Source organism: Calidris pugnax, unplaced genomic scaffold, assembly GCF_001431845.1.
Source record: "Calidris pugnax isolate Ruff unplaced genomic scaffold, ASM143184v1 scaffold178, whole genome shotgun sequence".
Taxonomy (NCBI): Eukaryota; Metazoa; Chordata; class Aves; order Charadriiformes; family Scolopacidae; genus Calidris; species Calidris pugnax.
Genome location: NW_015090986.1, coordinates 306993 through 323831, shown reverse-complemented (window position 1 = coordinate 323831; position 16839 = coordinate 306993). Strand labels below are relative to the sequence as shown.

Below are 16839 nucleotides of genomic sequence, written 5' to 3'. Positions count from 1 at the left end.
GCTAAGAATAATTTAGGATGTACTGCCATCTAATGGCTTTGCTAACAATAGAGGAAACAAGAGTTACCTTGGCTCACACTAGATTCAGAAAGAAAAATGAAACGGTTTTCAGTTACAAGATGGAAAAGCGTGTTAAAATTGTGTTGCTGAAGAGAACGTGTGCAGACCTAGCTCCTTTTTGACAGTTTGAGGTGCATCAGTCTTTCACAATGCTGCTCTGGTCTGCTATGGGAGTCCATAAGCAAGCACAGGGACACATTTGTGCTTTACTGACATGCAACTTGAATTCTTCATCCTGTGTCATTAAACTTATGCAGCTCCTTAAAAGAAAAGTTCAACAACATTTTCAAATTCCAGTTTTAGGGACTGTGGCTTGACTGTGACTGTGGCTTGACCTCTCTTCGTGGCAAAAAGCAGTAGATGAGTGCAGCCTGTGGCGCTCTGAAAAAGAGGAGTTTGTTGTGATCATCTCTTGCCTCCTCCGCTGCGAAACCCCCTCCAAAACAGCCTTTCTGATGCATTTTGCCATAATTTCTATTAAGCACAGAAACAACACCACCTCCCAGTAAGACTTTGAATATTTCTGCTGGGCAAGCAGGTTTGGTTTTGCTGCCAGATGACTAGGCCACTTTAGAGCCTGAGCCTCAATGGCCACAAGCTGCAGCAAAACAGCCGGTGCGTGGGAGCCCACTGGGGCCATGCATGGGAAATCCCTCAGAGAGGGGACTACACTTCTGCCATGCCTTGTACAATAGCAGGATTGTTGCTTCTGTAATCAAATAGGGGGAAAATGGCAAATAATTAACAGTGTGAAAGTGCCTTCCCATGCCTCCCCAGCCCCAGTTATGACTCTGTTCCTCTGTCCACTGCTCTGTGGAGCTTCCCTGAGCACACATGCACACCCTGCTTCTCTCACTGGACCTGTGTTTGGGTTCCCCCAATCTCCCAGTGTGCCTGACCGTGCTCTCGATGCTGCTTTGCTGGTGCTGCACCACCCCAGGAGCACCCAAGGGACAGAGAGACCCTTGTGTATGCAGTTGGCTGGGCACAAAGGGAGCTCTGGGCATAGAGGCAGCCCTGTGGCTGAAGTGGTGCTCCAGAGCGTCTTCTCTCCAACTCTGCACCCTGCAAGGAATGGCCTCACCTTTAGAATTGTTCCTTAATCAATTGAAACTGATTACCATTTGTTAAACCACCCCTTGGAGCATCAGTCAACAGCCCTGTGCAGTACTAAGTGAACGGCACATTGCAACTGTCCGAGCAGTGTTGCAAAGACTTTATTCATCCCCTTGTATTCCCCTCGATGACCCCAGGAGGAATGGGGGATGTTGACTTCTCCTTCTTGCTGCTTTTTCTTAGCAGCAGTCTCGTGTGCATTTCTGATATCCAGAGTGCAAAAATCGAAGATGTTCTTAAAAAGCAGTGTGTACCTCATCTATGTACCATATGTACCATATTATGGTTCACATCTCAAGCTTAACTGAAGGGACGGTGGGAATGGGAAGGGTATGACTGAGTAAAAATGCAATAGTTACAGAAATAGCCATGTTTCAAGTGCCCCAACTGGGTAAAAGTTCTAGCTATGAGATTAAATTTCTTAATTCCCTTAAGATTTGAAGGGTTAAATACACACTCAAATTCTCTGACATAAACAGTTAATACATTTATTCAAACATTTAAAAAAAAAAACAAAACCCACAGCATTGTGCTAAAGTTACCTACACATAACAATCACCTCTGCGAGTGCAAATGAGTCGATTTAAATGACTAAAACTCTCATAAGCATACGAAGACCATTCTGTCAGTGTCCAATAGAGTGCATCCCTAGTTAATGCAATGGCTGCCTGATTGATCAGCGCTACGGACTTGTTCCTCTGGGGAAATGAAATCCTGAGCAGCCTTGAAAGAAGTAATTGCTGGCAGTAGAAAAGTCACTTTGGAAATATGTACAAGGAAGTTATATATATAGTAAAGAAAACTGTTCTCTGCCCTGGGCCTAAGGAAGGCACATGTGAAAGGGTTATGCTTCAAAAGGGAAGTTTATCTTCTCTGCAGCAACAGAACTGTGAACAAGAAGCGCAGACTGGAGTTTCTCAGTCTGTGCAAGGTTTCCAGTTAAGAGTGAGCAGTGATTGTTCAGGTGTCATCTCTTCCTACCAGCCTGCTTGCCTGAACCCTAGGCTGAACCCTAGGACAAGAGGCTTCTGGCACGCTGCACAGAACTTTTTTTTCCTTCCCAGCTTCTTCAAGCTTGTGGTTGAGTAATCTTGGTCTAGCATCACCCTTGGTCCTAATTGATTTGCACCCAAGGTCACTTTGGTTTCAGACCTGCATAGCCAACGGTCTCAGTGTTGTTATAAGAGTGATTTATCCTCCTACACCCGAATGAGCTCTCTATCCCAGTGTCAGATGGTGCACGCACTACTGGGAAATTCAATTTTTCACTCGGATGCCAAAATTCCGCAAGGGACAAAGTTCTGTTAAATCTCATGTAACTTTGATCATTTCCAATGAAATGTCAGTTGCCAACAGGAGGTCAAAGGAAGTCATTTAAACTGATTGTTTGTAAAGGAAGTTATCAGTTAGGGCTTAATGCATTTGGCCTAAGCTGAACTTTAAAACAGGATCTTAAATCGCTTTTAGGTTGGTCTTCCTCTGAGCTGACTCTAGCAAGCACAGTGCTGCTGTTCAGATGTGGCAACTGTTTTAGTAATTAGTTTTTTAAAGTCTACCCAAAAAGGCTTGTACAGCATAGCAGCAGTTAGTAAGACAGTATGCTACTACAGAAGGAAGAGCAAAGTTTTATGCAAGGGGAATTTTCCAGTATGGAAGATAACAGGGAAAGGTGGGAGAAATGGCTTTTCTGTTTCTATTGCAGAGATAAGGGCAGCAGGAGTTATTCTTGAAGTCTTCATCTCAAATAAAAAATTTAGTGTCAGGTAGTAAGCCCTGCCCTTTTCACGGTTTAGCAGCTCATTTGTAGCTAGCTTTAGCTCTTCATCTCTCCTTCCTGTCCCCTCCCTTTCCATTTTATTGACATATGGGAATGCTGTTTCAGTGCTGTACAAATCCATGTGTGGTGAAATTAAGTCATTACCTTCTCCTCAGCTGTTTGTTTCTGGCAGCTGGCCCTTCAGAGTGGTGTGCTAATGGTGCAGGTCAATAAAAATGAATGAGTGTGAGGAAAAGATGAGGAGAACTTCTGCAAAACCTGGAATGCCTCTGAATATAAAAGAGGCACAGTGGGAAAGACCTTGCGACTTTGTCACCGGAGCCTTTCTGAGGCAGAGCCAGCCACAGCTCACAGCCAGAAAGCAAGCTGGGTCAGAAAGTTGGCACAGCTTTGGGTTCAGTTTTGGTCTTTTTCCTGAAGCTGAGGGTCTGTGAATGCTGCTGAAAGCAGAGCTCTTCTTCCCACCACTGCAGCCTGAGAATCACAGTGGTTCGTGATGGTGGGGGAGGGAGTGAAAAGGGGCCTGGGTGGAAAGCTGGCCTGCTGGGATGCACTGGTTTGGACTGCATTGTTGGGGAAGGAGATCATTCCCATTTTTGCTTCCCAGGCACAAGCAACAACTTTAAAGCAGAGGAGGAGATGCTGTGGAGGAGAAGTTTTCCCATCTGGTGGTTTCTTTGCCATGAGGCTGTGAAGCAGCATCCCTTACAGGCACGAGCAGGTGCTCACTTCCCTTGGAGCTCCACCTTCATGTAAGGGCAGATGCCTCCAGCAGCTTATTGGCAACCCCCAGCTCATGGGTGAAGGTGTAAAAGAAGCAATGACTTTGCCATAGAGATTTTCATACATGGAGTGGGCAGGGTGCTGGAAGGATATGCCCAAAGAAATCACGTTTGTTTAACTTTGACATCTTCATAGAGTTGTCTTTCTTGCATGAGTAAAATTGCTATTGGACATTTCCTGCTTATGTCTCTTTTTGCCATATTTTGACCTTGTTTTCTTTTAACACAGAAATACTGAGGGAGAAAAGTGATATTGAACAAGGTCTAGTTTATTCATACTTAAGAATTATGTCTATCTTGCTGCACTAATGATCGCTATTTTGTATGAGATATGATGAGACATCCACACAACCATCTAGATTGTGGTCCAAATGTGTGCAGTCTGTGTGCGTGGATATGAATGAGTTTGGGCTCTGACTGGGACATTTCCATTCAGCCTTCAACACTGCATTGCTTAAACTGTGTTAGAAGACATTTTGTCTCTGCTTCACAGTGCCAAGGTTTTCTGGTTTGGTCTGTATTTTTCTGTTTGCCTTATCGTGACACTGCTCGCTCAGACTGACAAGCTGGCTTTGCTGTCCACACACGTCTACCTGTCTCCAAATAGTTGTGGTGGGACTTCATCAGCATGGCTCTTATGTTATGCAGATTTAGTTTTCATTTTCTCCAATGGCTGCAGATTGTTTGGAAAAGACAAGGACTGAAACAGGAGAGGAATGTGTGTGTACCGGTCACAAGCAAGGTAAGAACAGCTGAAGACATGAAGGTCTGTGACCTCTTTTAACATGGTCTTTTCCTGGGAATTACAAACCAGTAGAAAAAAAATCTTTCGAATTATGGGCTCTTGTTAGAATAACAGGCAGCTGTAGCTGTTCCCAACACGCTCTCATGGCCATTTAAAATAAATCTCAGGTTTGACAGTCTGTGGCATGCATCCAGTTAAAAGTCAACTTGATTCTCCTTTGGTACAAGTCTGTGTAGGAACTTTGTCATTGATTTCCGTAACAGCAGAAACCAGCCCTGGCATTTGTCACCTTGTTAGTAGCATACCTCCCATGGCACTTCTTGCTGGAAACGTTCAAAGAATCTCTCCATTATAGGTAAACGTGACCTGAAGTGGGGCCACAAGATCCGAGCAATGGTGCCATGAAGACCACATCTCCCCAGCTACTCATATAACTGTCTGTAGAACAGAAAGCAACACATTACTCATGAAAACTGGGTTGGGACAACCCGGGACATACAGAGCAGTGATTATAGCAGGGCCAGGAGGATAGATAGCAATATATATATAATTCATCACCACGGTGCACGTTTTGGAAGCAAAAGGATTTCATGTCAGGAAAGGCATACTTGTCACTCTGTATTTCAGTTGTGAAGGGCTAACTGGAGCTCTGGCAGCATCTGGATCTTAGATATACCTCGGGCTTTGTCAGCACAAGCTAGGGTTGCACGGTGCATCCTGAATGTCCATATTATTTTACTGAGATGGGTAAAGGCTTCAGTGAATCAGGAGCAACTGAAGAGTAAGCATGTAAAAACTCGTTTACCAGTTTGCTGCACTGTTAATGATTACCCACCCTTCCTTATGGAGCAGCACGAGTGGCAGAGCTGGCCCCTCTAACCATTAGCTAACGAATGCCTTCTCTTCTCTTCAGGCTGAATTGCTAACAGGAGAAGCTACTCTTACAGTTACACGTTAATCGTGTCCACTGTGGAGCGGCTGATGCCATCAGTCCAGTAGGGTGCTGTACTGGGCAATTGTCACCCTGGTTCCAAGCCAGTGGTGCAGTGGGCAAGGAGGCCCTGATACCAACCCAGGCAGCAGGGTGGGAAGTCTGAGACGCATGGGTGGGCGGAAGGACAGAGAGGAAAAAGGCTTGGAGGAGAAGGCAGCAAGCCTGGGAACCAATAGCTGAGAGGCCAGGGTTGTCTCGTACAAACCACACATCTAAGAGAAGTTGGGAGACTTCAGTGGCTGACAAAAGGTGTCATTCCTCCTTGGACGCTCCTCAAACATTTCTTCTCCTCTGCAGGAGGCAGTTGGCTGGCGATGGGGCTGACTTCTGCCAACGGACACGCTGTCTAAAATCAGGGCAGGTACTGAATAAACAGAGGAGGCCTCTGAGCTGCTCCTTGGCTGCTCTTTAGTGCCGGCCTGAGCCCTGGAAGAGGATCTGGAGGGATCCCTCACCAAAACAGGCAGAGGATGCCAGAGCAGCGTGGCCACGCTGATGCATCGCTCGGCTGGTTTCCGTGCTGTGCCTGCTCACACCACGTCTGACAGCCTGTTTGCTCGTACGGGACACTTGGCTTGGATATGCCTGGTCCCAAGTGTAATATCTCATACACATGCCTGTAATTCATCGAAACCCCCTTTGCTCTCATGGCAACTAGCCACCTAGATGTATTTAATCCAAAAATAAGTGTTGTGGATTATAAATAGCTCCTGCACACACCACGAACGTATTCCAAGGAAATACTTGGACGCGCTGCTTGAAGGAAGAATCCGTAAGGAAAGGCAGCTTGGTTCAGCTGAGTGCCAAGGTATGCACTGCTAATTTCCCTTGTTGTTCAGTAAAAATGAGTTGCTGTCAGAATTGTTCCCTTGTTTGCTCTTTTTTTCTGACAATTTCTTTTTAAGCGGGGAAAAAGTTGAACTGACTTTGGTAAGTAATAGGTACAGAGTCATAATATAAAACCACCTTGTTTTCTGGAGTATTGAAATCAGCCTCACCTATTTGAGAAATCAAAGTAAATATCATTCAACAGATACTTGTCTTCTCTACGTGGTTTTGGGGTTGTTTTTCTTGTTTTTGTTTTTTTGGCTGAAACATAGGCCTGGAAAATCTATTACTTGATACATAGCAAAAACAGAGAAATATGGTTTGCTGGCTGCAAAGGACCATTTGGAATTACAAGAACAAAGTAACTTAATTGTCTGGTGTTTTGATCCTTCCAGAGCTCTGCGGGAGACACTGAACATTGTTAAACACTTTAATAGAGCTGATTGACTTCTTATTTTGTCTTTTGCAAGTACTTGGATCCCTGTTATCAACAGTGTCCTGAGGTCTCAGACACTTCATCCTTTATTGCCTTGAAGACACCTGGAAGCTGTACGTCCTTAATCACCAGGCACTGTCAGTTCTCTGTGGGATCTGATAGGGGGGGGCCTAGATCCTAGAAGATCTCGGCATAGAATCATAGAATCATATGGGGTTGGAAGGGACCTCTGGAGATCATCTAGTCCAACCCCCCTGCCAAAGCAGGTCCTCCTAGAGCAGGTTGCACAGGAACTTGTCCAGGCGGGTTTTAAATATCTCCAAAGAACAAGACTCCACCACCTCCCTGGGCAGCTTGTTCCAGTGCTCTACCACTCTCATGGTAAAGAAGTTCCTCCTCACATTTAGGTGGAACTTATACTCAAGTTCGTGCCCATTTCTTCTTGTCCTGTCACTGGGCACCACTGAGAAAAGACTGGCCCCATCCTCCTGGTACCCTACCTTTAAGTATTTGTATGCATTGATTAGATCCCCCCTCAGTCTTCTCTTCTCAAGACTAAAAAGACCCAAGTCCTTCAGCCTCTCCTCGTAACAGAGATGCTCCAGGCCTTAATCATCGTTGTGGCCCTTTGCTGTACCCTCTCCAGCAGTTCCCTGTCCTTCTTGAACTGGGAAGCCCAGAACTGGACACAGTGCTCCAGATGGGGCCTCACCAGGGCAGAGTAGAGGGGCAGGATGACCTCCCTCGATGTGCTGGTCACACTCTTCCTGATGCACCCCAGGATGCCATTGGCCTTCTTGGCCACAAGGGCACATTGCTGGCTCATGGTCATCCTGTTGTCCACCAGGACTTCCAGGTCTTTTTCCTCAGAGCTGCTCTCCAGCAGGTCAGCCCCCAACCTGTACTAGCAGGCATGTCTAATGCCCACTGTCTTTGCTGGCGATGCAGAGCCCCTGTGGCTTTGGGGGTCTGCACCCAAGTGACCCACCCGCTGGCTGGGAGGGAGCAGGTACCTGAGTCCAGACCTCTCCATTCCTGGGGCCATACAGGACCGAGACCCCGTGCATTCACTGTTGCTGGTGAGCCCCTCAGCTGAACTATTTGCATTCATCTTAAAGTGGCCACCCAAGCTGTGAGCATCACCACTGGACACTCGTAGTGATCTGTGAGGGCAGCACTGGTACCAACAGGGCTGCTCAGCATGGCCTCCCTGTCTGCAGACCTGCAGGGGGAAGAAGGGTGTCTGTTTGCAGCCTGTGTTCGCAGTTGTGTCCTGCACAAATGCCCGCAGAAGGTATTGAAGCTAAGGGCAGTGAAAGTCAGAGAGGAGGCCATGAATTCGCTGTGTTTAAAGTTAGCAGAGACACTGTTCCGAGTTGCTATCGCATCTTTGGATAGCAATGTAGATATGTGGATGCAGAGCGGGAGCAGAACTGTGGGGTTTGACTCCAGAAATGCCCTTCTCCTCGATTTAATCTAACCCTTGCTATAAAGTGATGTGATTGGTTCAGATGACAAGAGGAGCAGAAGCCAGAAGGCTTCACCAAGCATTGGTGCCTGGGTGCTTGGGAGTGCATAAGGATTAGTGTGATGAATTTTGAAAGATCTTCTAGCAAGATGCAAGGCATGGAGGATATCAAGCCCTCACTGCTTGTAATATTAAAGGACCTGCAAAGGGGTAAATGTGAAAAGGAATGTGTCTTAGATTCATTGGTGAAAAACACCCATAACTTTTTGCTGAGGCCAATCGGTCTTGCAGTGATAGACAAGGATTAGGACACTTTTAGCCTGAAGTCAGGCCAGATATAAATTGCTTATTTTGGAGAGAGAGGCCCTTCTCAGTGCAAAATTCTGTATTTATCCTAACAATTAACACTTCAGTAAGTGTACATCTGAATGTGGATTTTCCCCTTTTCTGGCAGGAAAATTGTCTTTCGCAACTTACTCCGTTTGCTTCCTGCCTGTGCTTGACAAACTTTGAAGTGGATGATGAAGGTCAGCATTTTGAAAGCTCCAAAGCATAGATTTTTTTTTTTTCCTGTCACTAATTTTCTTCCCTACAACTGTCCCATGCCATTGCCTTAAACTTCTTTGTCTTTGGCCATATACCATAGAGATTGGGCCAGAAGCAGAACTGTTGCTCTTGAAATAGGCACTAAAAATTTCAATTTCTTATGTTTTTCACCCAGACATCAGCAGAATTGCACAGCGTTCACTGCTGAACATGGCGGGTGCCTGGAGATTCATTTCCCTGCAATGAATCTGCCAGAGCCTATTTCTGAGTGATTTATCGTTGATTTGTCAAGAGTGGTCAGTCCTCATAGAAAACAGTCTTTTATCTCTGACACAACCAGCATGGCTTTAATGGGAAGGGACTCTTTAACTGAGACAGTTTAAAAACACTTGCCTTTTGACCCCTTTCTTTGAGATGTGATTGAATGTGTGGAGTGTTTTTGCAAGGAGTGCAGAATAAATAAGCAGTGAGCAAGCTGTCACAAGCTGTGGAGTGAAGGTCGTATTCTTCTTTTTTTTTTTCACTTGTGTTTTGCCAGATTAACTTCAATGAAATGAGTGTCTGGTCCGAATTGAGCCCATTTCTGTGATGGGTTACATGTGTTGCACCAAAGGGCAGAGTGAAACTCCAGTGAAAGCTGCCTCATTTAGAAGGAAATCAGAGGGGGGAAAAAAATGTATCAGTACTAATAAGGTGACAAAAGCAGTGTGCAGGAGATGAAAAGCATGAAACATACTGTTATTTCCATGGCAGGGAGAACTGCACCATCAGTCCAAAGCTGCTGCTTCCACTGTCATGTCAGGTTGATTTTCAGTTTAAATAACCTGCCTTGGTCTGTGAGTAGAAGGCTTTTATGTTTGGGTAAACTCCACTAGCTCACTTATGAATTACATGCAAGTTAAAGCATTCCTTCGTGAGCAAATTTATAGGTAAGGGTTGGAGGGGTGTGCATGCATGTGTGCGTGTCCTGGCTTTTCCAAGGAGGGCAGGTGCAGTTAGCACCCCAAGAGAGGTAGATTTCAAAGTCTGTGGCATACCCACACATCTCTCAAGCCTCCCTGCACCCAGCTTGGCCCGTAACTGTATGAAGACGGGCTCCATAACTATATGAAGAACGACTTTGCAATCTCTGAGAGGGCTTAAAAGCTTTGGGACTTCCATCCAGTCACATCTGTGTTGATGCATCTGTCACCGGGAAGTGCCCACGGCTCTGCAGGATCCCGAGCCAAAGAAAACACAGCTGGGGGGAGATGCCACAGCAGGGGCACGTGCGGGGTCTCCAGGATGCCTTTACTTTGGCATGGGCTGCAAGGATTGCTGTGAGCAGAGCAGCGGGATGGCTGCTTTCCTTCCCCCTGTGTCACAGACCTTCCTCAGCATCCCTGCATCGCTCTGGATGCCGGCAGCACTTCCCAGCGACGCCAAGGCAGGCCATGGAAAAGCAGCTTTTTCCACAACAAGCTGTGGCTGCCAGCCGGCTGCACAGCCAGTTAAATTTTGCCAGCTCTGCAGGTGGGATCACAGGCGGCAGGAGGCTCCACGTGCGAGGAACAGACCATGGCAGATACCTGAGCTTACTGCCGCTGGTTGTGGATGGGTCCATAATGGTGAAATTTTGGTTTAGCAGCTCTGGAAGAACACCATGAGATTAGCACTGCATTGCGCAGTGCTCCTCAAAGAAATCTGCATCAGAAACAAGTAGGAAAATATGTATTCTATGGTGTGAAATATCGATTTCCATACATAACAGGTATATTTTGCAGTTTTAAAGATGTATATTATTTATTTTAATATTGTCAACAGGGCCAAATTTTGCCTCTTAAATAAATAACTTAGACTTTACATGAGCAAACCTGTCCAAAGGTGGGAAAGAAAAGACTAGATCATGTTGTAGATGGCGTTCTGAGGTTCAGAGATTAGGACCCACACGCTTAGAGTTATTTAGACTGTGGAAGGTCTGGTCCTACGTCATTTACCCAAGGTCATGCAAGTGGTTTGAGGCCAAGGAAGTAATCGGAACCATTTTCTCCACTGTTTTACTTGCTTGTATGCATGGAAATTACATGTGTGCATGTGTCTGAGCATGTTGAAACACACATTTTTGGACGGTTGCATCACACATCCTTTGCTGATGTCTTCTACATATGTGGCTTGATGCCTTACTGGAACATCTTTCCTAGCATTTGCAAACCATTGACTGAAACTGACACATCTCTGTTCTTCTATATGCAGTATTCCATATTCCAAAATAGAGGCTTGTTGATTAACCACATGTGATTGAAAACAAACAAACAAACAAAACAGCAACACCCTTTAGTTGTACATTTTCAGTTAACTCCGATCTTTCACTGAGGTGTCCTCTTGCTCAAGCCTTTATGTCCACTCTCTGCACTTTTCAACGTGCAGTTTTCAAAGACAACCCCCCCTCACATTGCTGGGGATCCATTGTGATCCAAAATGAGGATGGGGGGGCTGTTAGCATGTGGCCATTTATGAGCTGTTTTGCTGGCAAGCACACGCAACAATCTTGAATGTTGCACTTCCTTTGTCACAACTTGCATGCTAAAACAGGGCGTCCACAGTTTTTTTAAGCAAAGGACCACCTAATTTGTTTGGAAAAAAAAGAGGAATGCTTCCCAGGGCCATCTTCCTCTGTGCTGCCACCAGGATGTGTATTTGCAAACAAAAGAATGAGTACTCAAATTGTACTTCAATTTGTACCATCAGACCTAGTTCCCCACTTATTCTATTTCTTGTATGTGCATGCGGGAACTGAGCAGGTATTTGTGTCTGTTGTGGTTAAAAACTGATTTTCCCATCAGTGACCTTCCAAAGTCTTCCCCATCACCCAGGGCTTCTCCAGCCTGGCATTGCCATGGGATGATCATGTCATTTTAGGTGGGAAACCTCATAAACCTCAGAAGCACAGAGACTTTGTTCTAACTATTACAAAGACTGGGTAGAAGGGATCTGTTTATCGTGCTCTCTGTGCACTTAAAGTGATGGCCCAAGCCTTGTCAGAGGAGCCCGGACTGACAAGAAGCACATACGCACCTCAGAGGCCGATGGTGTTTGATAGCAGGGATGCCATGGAAGATTTCACATTCTTCAGCTCTAATCTCTTATAACAAAATGGAATTCAAACCTAACCCTTGAGAAAATAAGTCAGCTCTGGTTAGTGTCATGCCATGTCCCATGTATCGGTCAGGATTTGCTTTTGGTGGATTAGAGCTATCATTTACCTATTTTCTGCTTGGTCAGCAATGCTATTGTTTTAGCTGATATTTTTCAAAGTTGTTTATTTTTGCTACTAATCTAAGATGAGCCCTGTAATTATCTGTGAAATGGAGGAAGCAGTCTGGGGCAATTCCTCTCTGTAACCGTGATGCTCTCTGGAGGCAACCCCTGATGGTCACCACTGCATGTTTTCTGAGGTGCCTTTTTCCATGGTTAGTTTAAAAACAGTTGCATCCCATTTCTAGTGTCTTGGTCCTGCATTAACATATTTTACTAAAAATGCCTCTGACAGAGAGCAGAGACTTTTTGTCTCCTAGATGGATTAAATGCCATAATAGTGTTTGTAATGAGAAGAATCTTCCCCCGTCACAATATTTTCATGTAGTGCACATTTTTGTGGCATATTTCATATGTTGGGCTCCAGATGTAAGGTAACACCTTGTACCTACTAGGAAAAATAAAAAAAATATTTTCATTTTCACAGTTTCTTATCCTTTCAAGACATGACACAGGATGACCAAAACAGAGGCAAGAGGCACAACCACCTACCCCCACTCTTTTAGGCCTTCTTCTCCTCGTCCTTTGCTCTTTGCCACCCAAACTTACCTGCGTGCTGCTGTGACCATACCACTGTCTTCTCAGAGTCCCTTCCTAGCTCTTTCCTGCTCTGACACATGCCCTCCTGGCTGCTCCACCCTCCTCTTTCAGGCTGTAATACCTGTTTAGACCCAGGCAGACCTCAGCCCCTGCTACAATATTCCCTGACATTTCTTCAGTTCCTTTCTCTTCCCTGATTTTTCTCTGCTGCTTCTGGTTTTTTTTCCTACTCTTTCTCTCACTTCCTTACTGTCCCAGATCTGCTTCCTCTGGACCCATGGATCATCTCTCACAGCTTTTTCTTTCACTCTTTCCCTTTGCTCTGCCCATTTATTTCTTGCTACACTCAGCCTTTTAAATATCAGGCAACTCTGTTAATCACAGAAAAGTTAGGAAGGAACTCCACATCTTTCTAGGTAACTAGGTCTAATCATGCAGAGCATACTTTTTGTATCTGGACAGGTTCTGTCTGGGCATTCATCTGGAAGAGTTCACAAATGACCAACACAAGGCCTTTCAAATCCAAAAAGTATCCTAGGCCCAAGATGTTCTAAAACACTTCTGTTTTCTCTTTGTTTACACCTTCCGTCCTGCTCTGATCTTCCCAAACATATCAATACCAACAGCTGGAGATCTGGTGGAGTTGCCACCAAGGCACTTGATGCAAACACAATGCTGTAGTGGGATTAAGACTATTTACAATAACTGGTTACGTGTTCTTTAATTGAAGCAGATGGAAAATGCACTGATGAAAAAGTTGGTTGTAAATGGATTAAGAAAAATCACAGTGCATACCTCTGAAAGTTCCAGTGAGACATCTTAAAGAAACAAAAAACCCTCAACCCGCCTCCTCAACATGATGTTCATAGTTTTTTTTAAAGGGTCGGGGTGAGAAGTAGGGAAAAATAATCTTCTATGTTCAGGATCACTATTAAACTTTCACAGCTCTCTGTGCATTTATACTGAGCCTAGTGCAACAGCTCTGATGGAGGTCTATGAGTAGTAGGATAATACAATAACTGCTCAAGACCTTGTGAGCTTTTCATGAATGCAAATGACCCCAGTGTGTTTCTAATTTTTTTTCTCTACACCCTTGTCCTTCTGTTCTGTAGTGTGCAGAGGCTGTGCCTTTCCACTATGGAAATGGGCTTCTGAAAGAGACTCTTTGGAGGCAGTTATCAAAGTTTGCTTCTGAGCTATTCCAGTTGCTAGCAAAATCCAGAAGAGAAACTTGAATTTATATTATTAATCTACATCATTATGAATGAACTGCAGGAAACAATGCATCTTCCTACATAAACAGTATAAATAAAACTTCTGATAAGCACTTTACTACATTGAATTCCTCGTTCTTTTCTTTGAGAGCATTCCAAAATTTAGTGTGCAGCTTAATCAACTTCATACGTGCTTGAGTTGGGCAAGTCAAAACTAACATGACCCTGCACAAGCAAAAGCATCCCTCGCACGAGAAATCACATTCTGCTTATTTACTAAATGTGAAAACAGTCCCAGATCATTCCTTCCCTGAGGCAACAGGAACATTTCAGTGTTTCCTTAACCACTGCCACCCTTCAACACTTTCCAGGAAGCAAGCCGTGTTCTCAGGGTGGCCCTGGCCACACGGTCATTAAAACTGAGACAGAGCTGATGAAGCAAAATGATGAAACCCTCAACTTTAATGTATTCAGCGGTAATAGGGTCACCAACTGCAAATTGTGGATGTTGTTGCATGGCGCTGTTTTACCTCTCTTTTCTACCTACTATTGATGACACTTAATTTCTTTCATACCTAAAACTTTGGGGCCTGCTTTGACAAAGAGTTGACTACAGGATTAGCTTCACCTGCAGGTTACCTTGTTTAAATTAACAAGGCTGTTTGCATGCATTAAATGAAAACATACATAAGCTGCTATAGTATTTTTAATTAAAAAGATAGTACAGTGTGTTGATGCAGTGCTATGTGGGTGGCAGGCATTAAAGAGAAGGCAGAGAGCTGAGTTAAGCAATTCAGGTAGTGAATCAGATCTACAGTAAATGGCAAAAGTTCTGGGAAACAAAGACTTTTGGGGAGCTAACTTATGCCAGGCCTCTGTAGGGATCCTTTGAAAATCAGAGTCCTTCTGAAGTCATGACACTTGGGTCTGGCTTGGAAATCATCCAAACGATTCCTGCTTTGAGCTCGGGTACGATTAAATTTCTTTAAAAAACCAAGCTTTTTGGAGGGACTGTGACCACTTCTGGAGTGTGGTAAATTAAATCCTTTGTTATCTATAGACCGATGTCGCAGGGGTTACAGCAGTGCAAACCTCTCTGCGTTTCAGACCTTGTCACTGGATACTCTCCACTTGGGGCAGGGGGGTGAAGAACACGATGTGGAGACAGGTGTCTCCTGAGCGCCTGGGTCCAAGCACCCAGGTCCTGCTTTTGTTCCTCTTATCCCCAAATCAGGAGCTGTTTTGTGTGGGAGAGATGAGGTCTTAGCCCTGAGAGAAACACTCACAGTTTTCACTGGCTTCAAGGCAGCGAGCCCTGTCTTTGCTTACTCATTATTTGTATAAAGGAGAAGAAGTAATTACAGAGAATAAACATCTAAAACATCCTCTCAACAGCAAAAGGAAAAGCCAAATAAAATAAAAAAACGACCAAAAAATCTGCCATGCAGAACTCCACTGCTTAACTGAGCACAGGAACAGGGAAAATGAAGGTGCAGCGGCACCTCGAGCAGAGAAGAACCTTGGTGTTGGCCGTTCACAGCACGTGCAGCAGAAACATGGTGACAGCGGATGCTGCGCAAGAGAGGGAAATCTTCTGACAAGCCCCCAGTTTCCCAAGCAAGAGTCCATCCATCATAAGCCTTCTTCTGGGTAGCGGACAACATACTGAAGGGCTTAACAGCTGAATCGTAGCTGATTCTTATGTGGGGATCTGCATCACTTATTTAATTATTTATTTATTTTACTGCTAGGGTCTTCTTGTTACAGACAGGGGAAACTAACTGGGACACGGAGCAGTGAAGTGACCTATTCAGATGTTCACAGATTTGACAGGGTTGGAAGGGACCATAGAGATCATCTAGTCCAACTCCCCTGCTAAAGCAGGAACGCCTAGATCACATTACTCAGGACTGCATCCAGGAGGGTCTTGAAAATCTCCAAAGAAGGGGACTCCATGACCTCCCTGGGCAGCCTGTTCCAGGGCTCCATCACCCTCACCGTAAAGAAGTTCTTCCTCATATTTGAGTGGAACTTCCTATGTTCCAGCTGGAGCCCGTTGCCTCTTGTCCTATCGCTGGAAACCACTGAAAAGAGTCCGGCTGCATCATCCTTCAACCCACCCTTTAGATACTTATAAGCATTAATAAGATCTCCCCTCAGTCTTCTCTTCTTGAGCCATGTTGTCTGGGGCAAAGCAGAAAGTAGGAGAAGGGGTTGCTCGGGTCCTCTTACACGTCTTTATTACTTCTGTGCTGGTTTAGTAGAGGAGGTATAGTTTTGTTACTTGTTATCTCTGACTTTTCCGGCTGTAAAATGAGGTCATGTATATACTACAGGTGAAAGTGCTAGTAAGGCTGATTTGCAGATCCTCGTTTCCCTGCAGCCTCTCATACCTGTAGGCAGTTCTGTGGTGATCAAAGCCAACGTGTCGGCCAAACGCTTTGCGAAGGCAACGGGTCGTTTTGTGGGTTTGCTCCCCTGGTCCCGGGCAGTTAAACTGTGAAAACAGGATACGGTACAGCGGGCCAGGCCCGATGCACTGCTTTATCACAGTCTGTTGTTGTTAATCTCCTTTTTTTTTAATGAATGGCGGGGAAGTGGCAGCCCCACACCAGGATAAACAACCCTCTCAGCTGAGATGCTTTGAACTGCTCTGTTCCTTTGGGAAAGAGATGGAAGATAAAACCGAATCTGGAAAGCATCAGCGATGGTGCACCCAGAGCTGCCCATCACCCCACGGCTCCGGACCTCTCCCTCACTTTCTGCCCCGCTCACCCTGGGGGTGTGCACCCCGGACCTGTCCCCTTGAGCGCGGAGGGGGGACCAGGAGGGTCAGACTGATGGTCCCCTCACCCTCGCCGAACATCTGCCGCGACCCCCGCCACATCCCCCCGCCGCCCCGCCTCGCCCCGCCCCGCCGCCGGGGGCCGCATCTGCCGGCACATCTGGGGCCGGGCGGCGGGAGGGCCCCTCCCCGCGGGCACATCTGGCGGCGGCGGGAGGCGGCCCCTCCGCCGGGGCGGGAGGAGCGGCGGGTCG

At 45.6% G+C, this 16839-nt stretch overlaps 1 protein-coding gene across 1 annotated transcript in view; it reads left to right on the top strand.

Moving 5' to 3' along the window:
• The window catches only part of LOC106894883 (collagen and calcium-binding EGF domain-containing protein 1-like), a 182315-nt gene that overhangs the window by 66581 nt on the left and 98895 nt on the right, over positions 1-16839 (top strand). The window contains exon 4 of the mRNA XM_014953874.1: positions 16184-16281. Within this exon, the coding sequence (XP_014809360.1) occupies positions 16184-16281 (98 nt within the window). The remainder of the gene's footprint in view (positions 1-16183; positions 16282-16839) is intronic.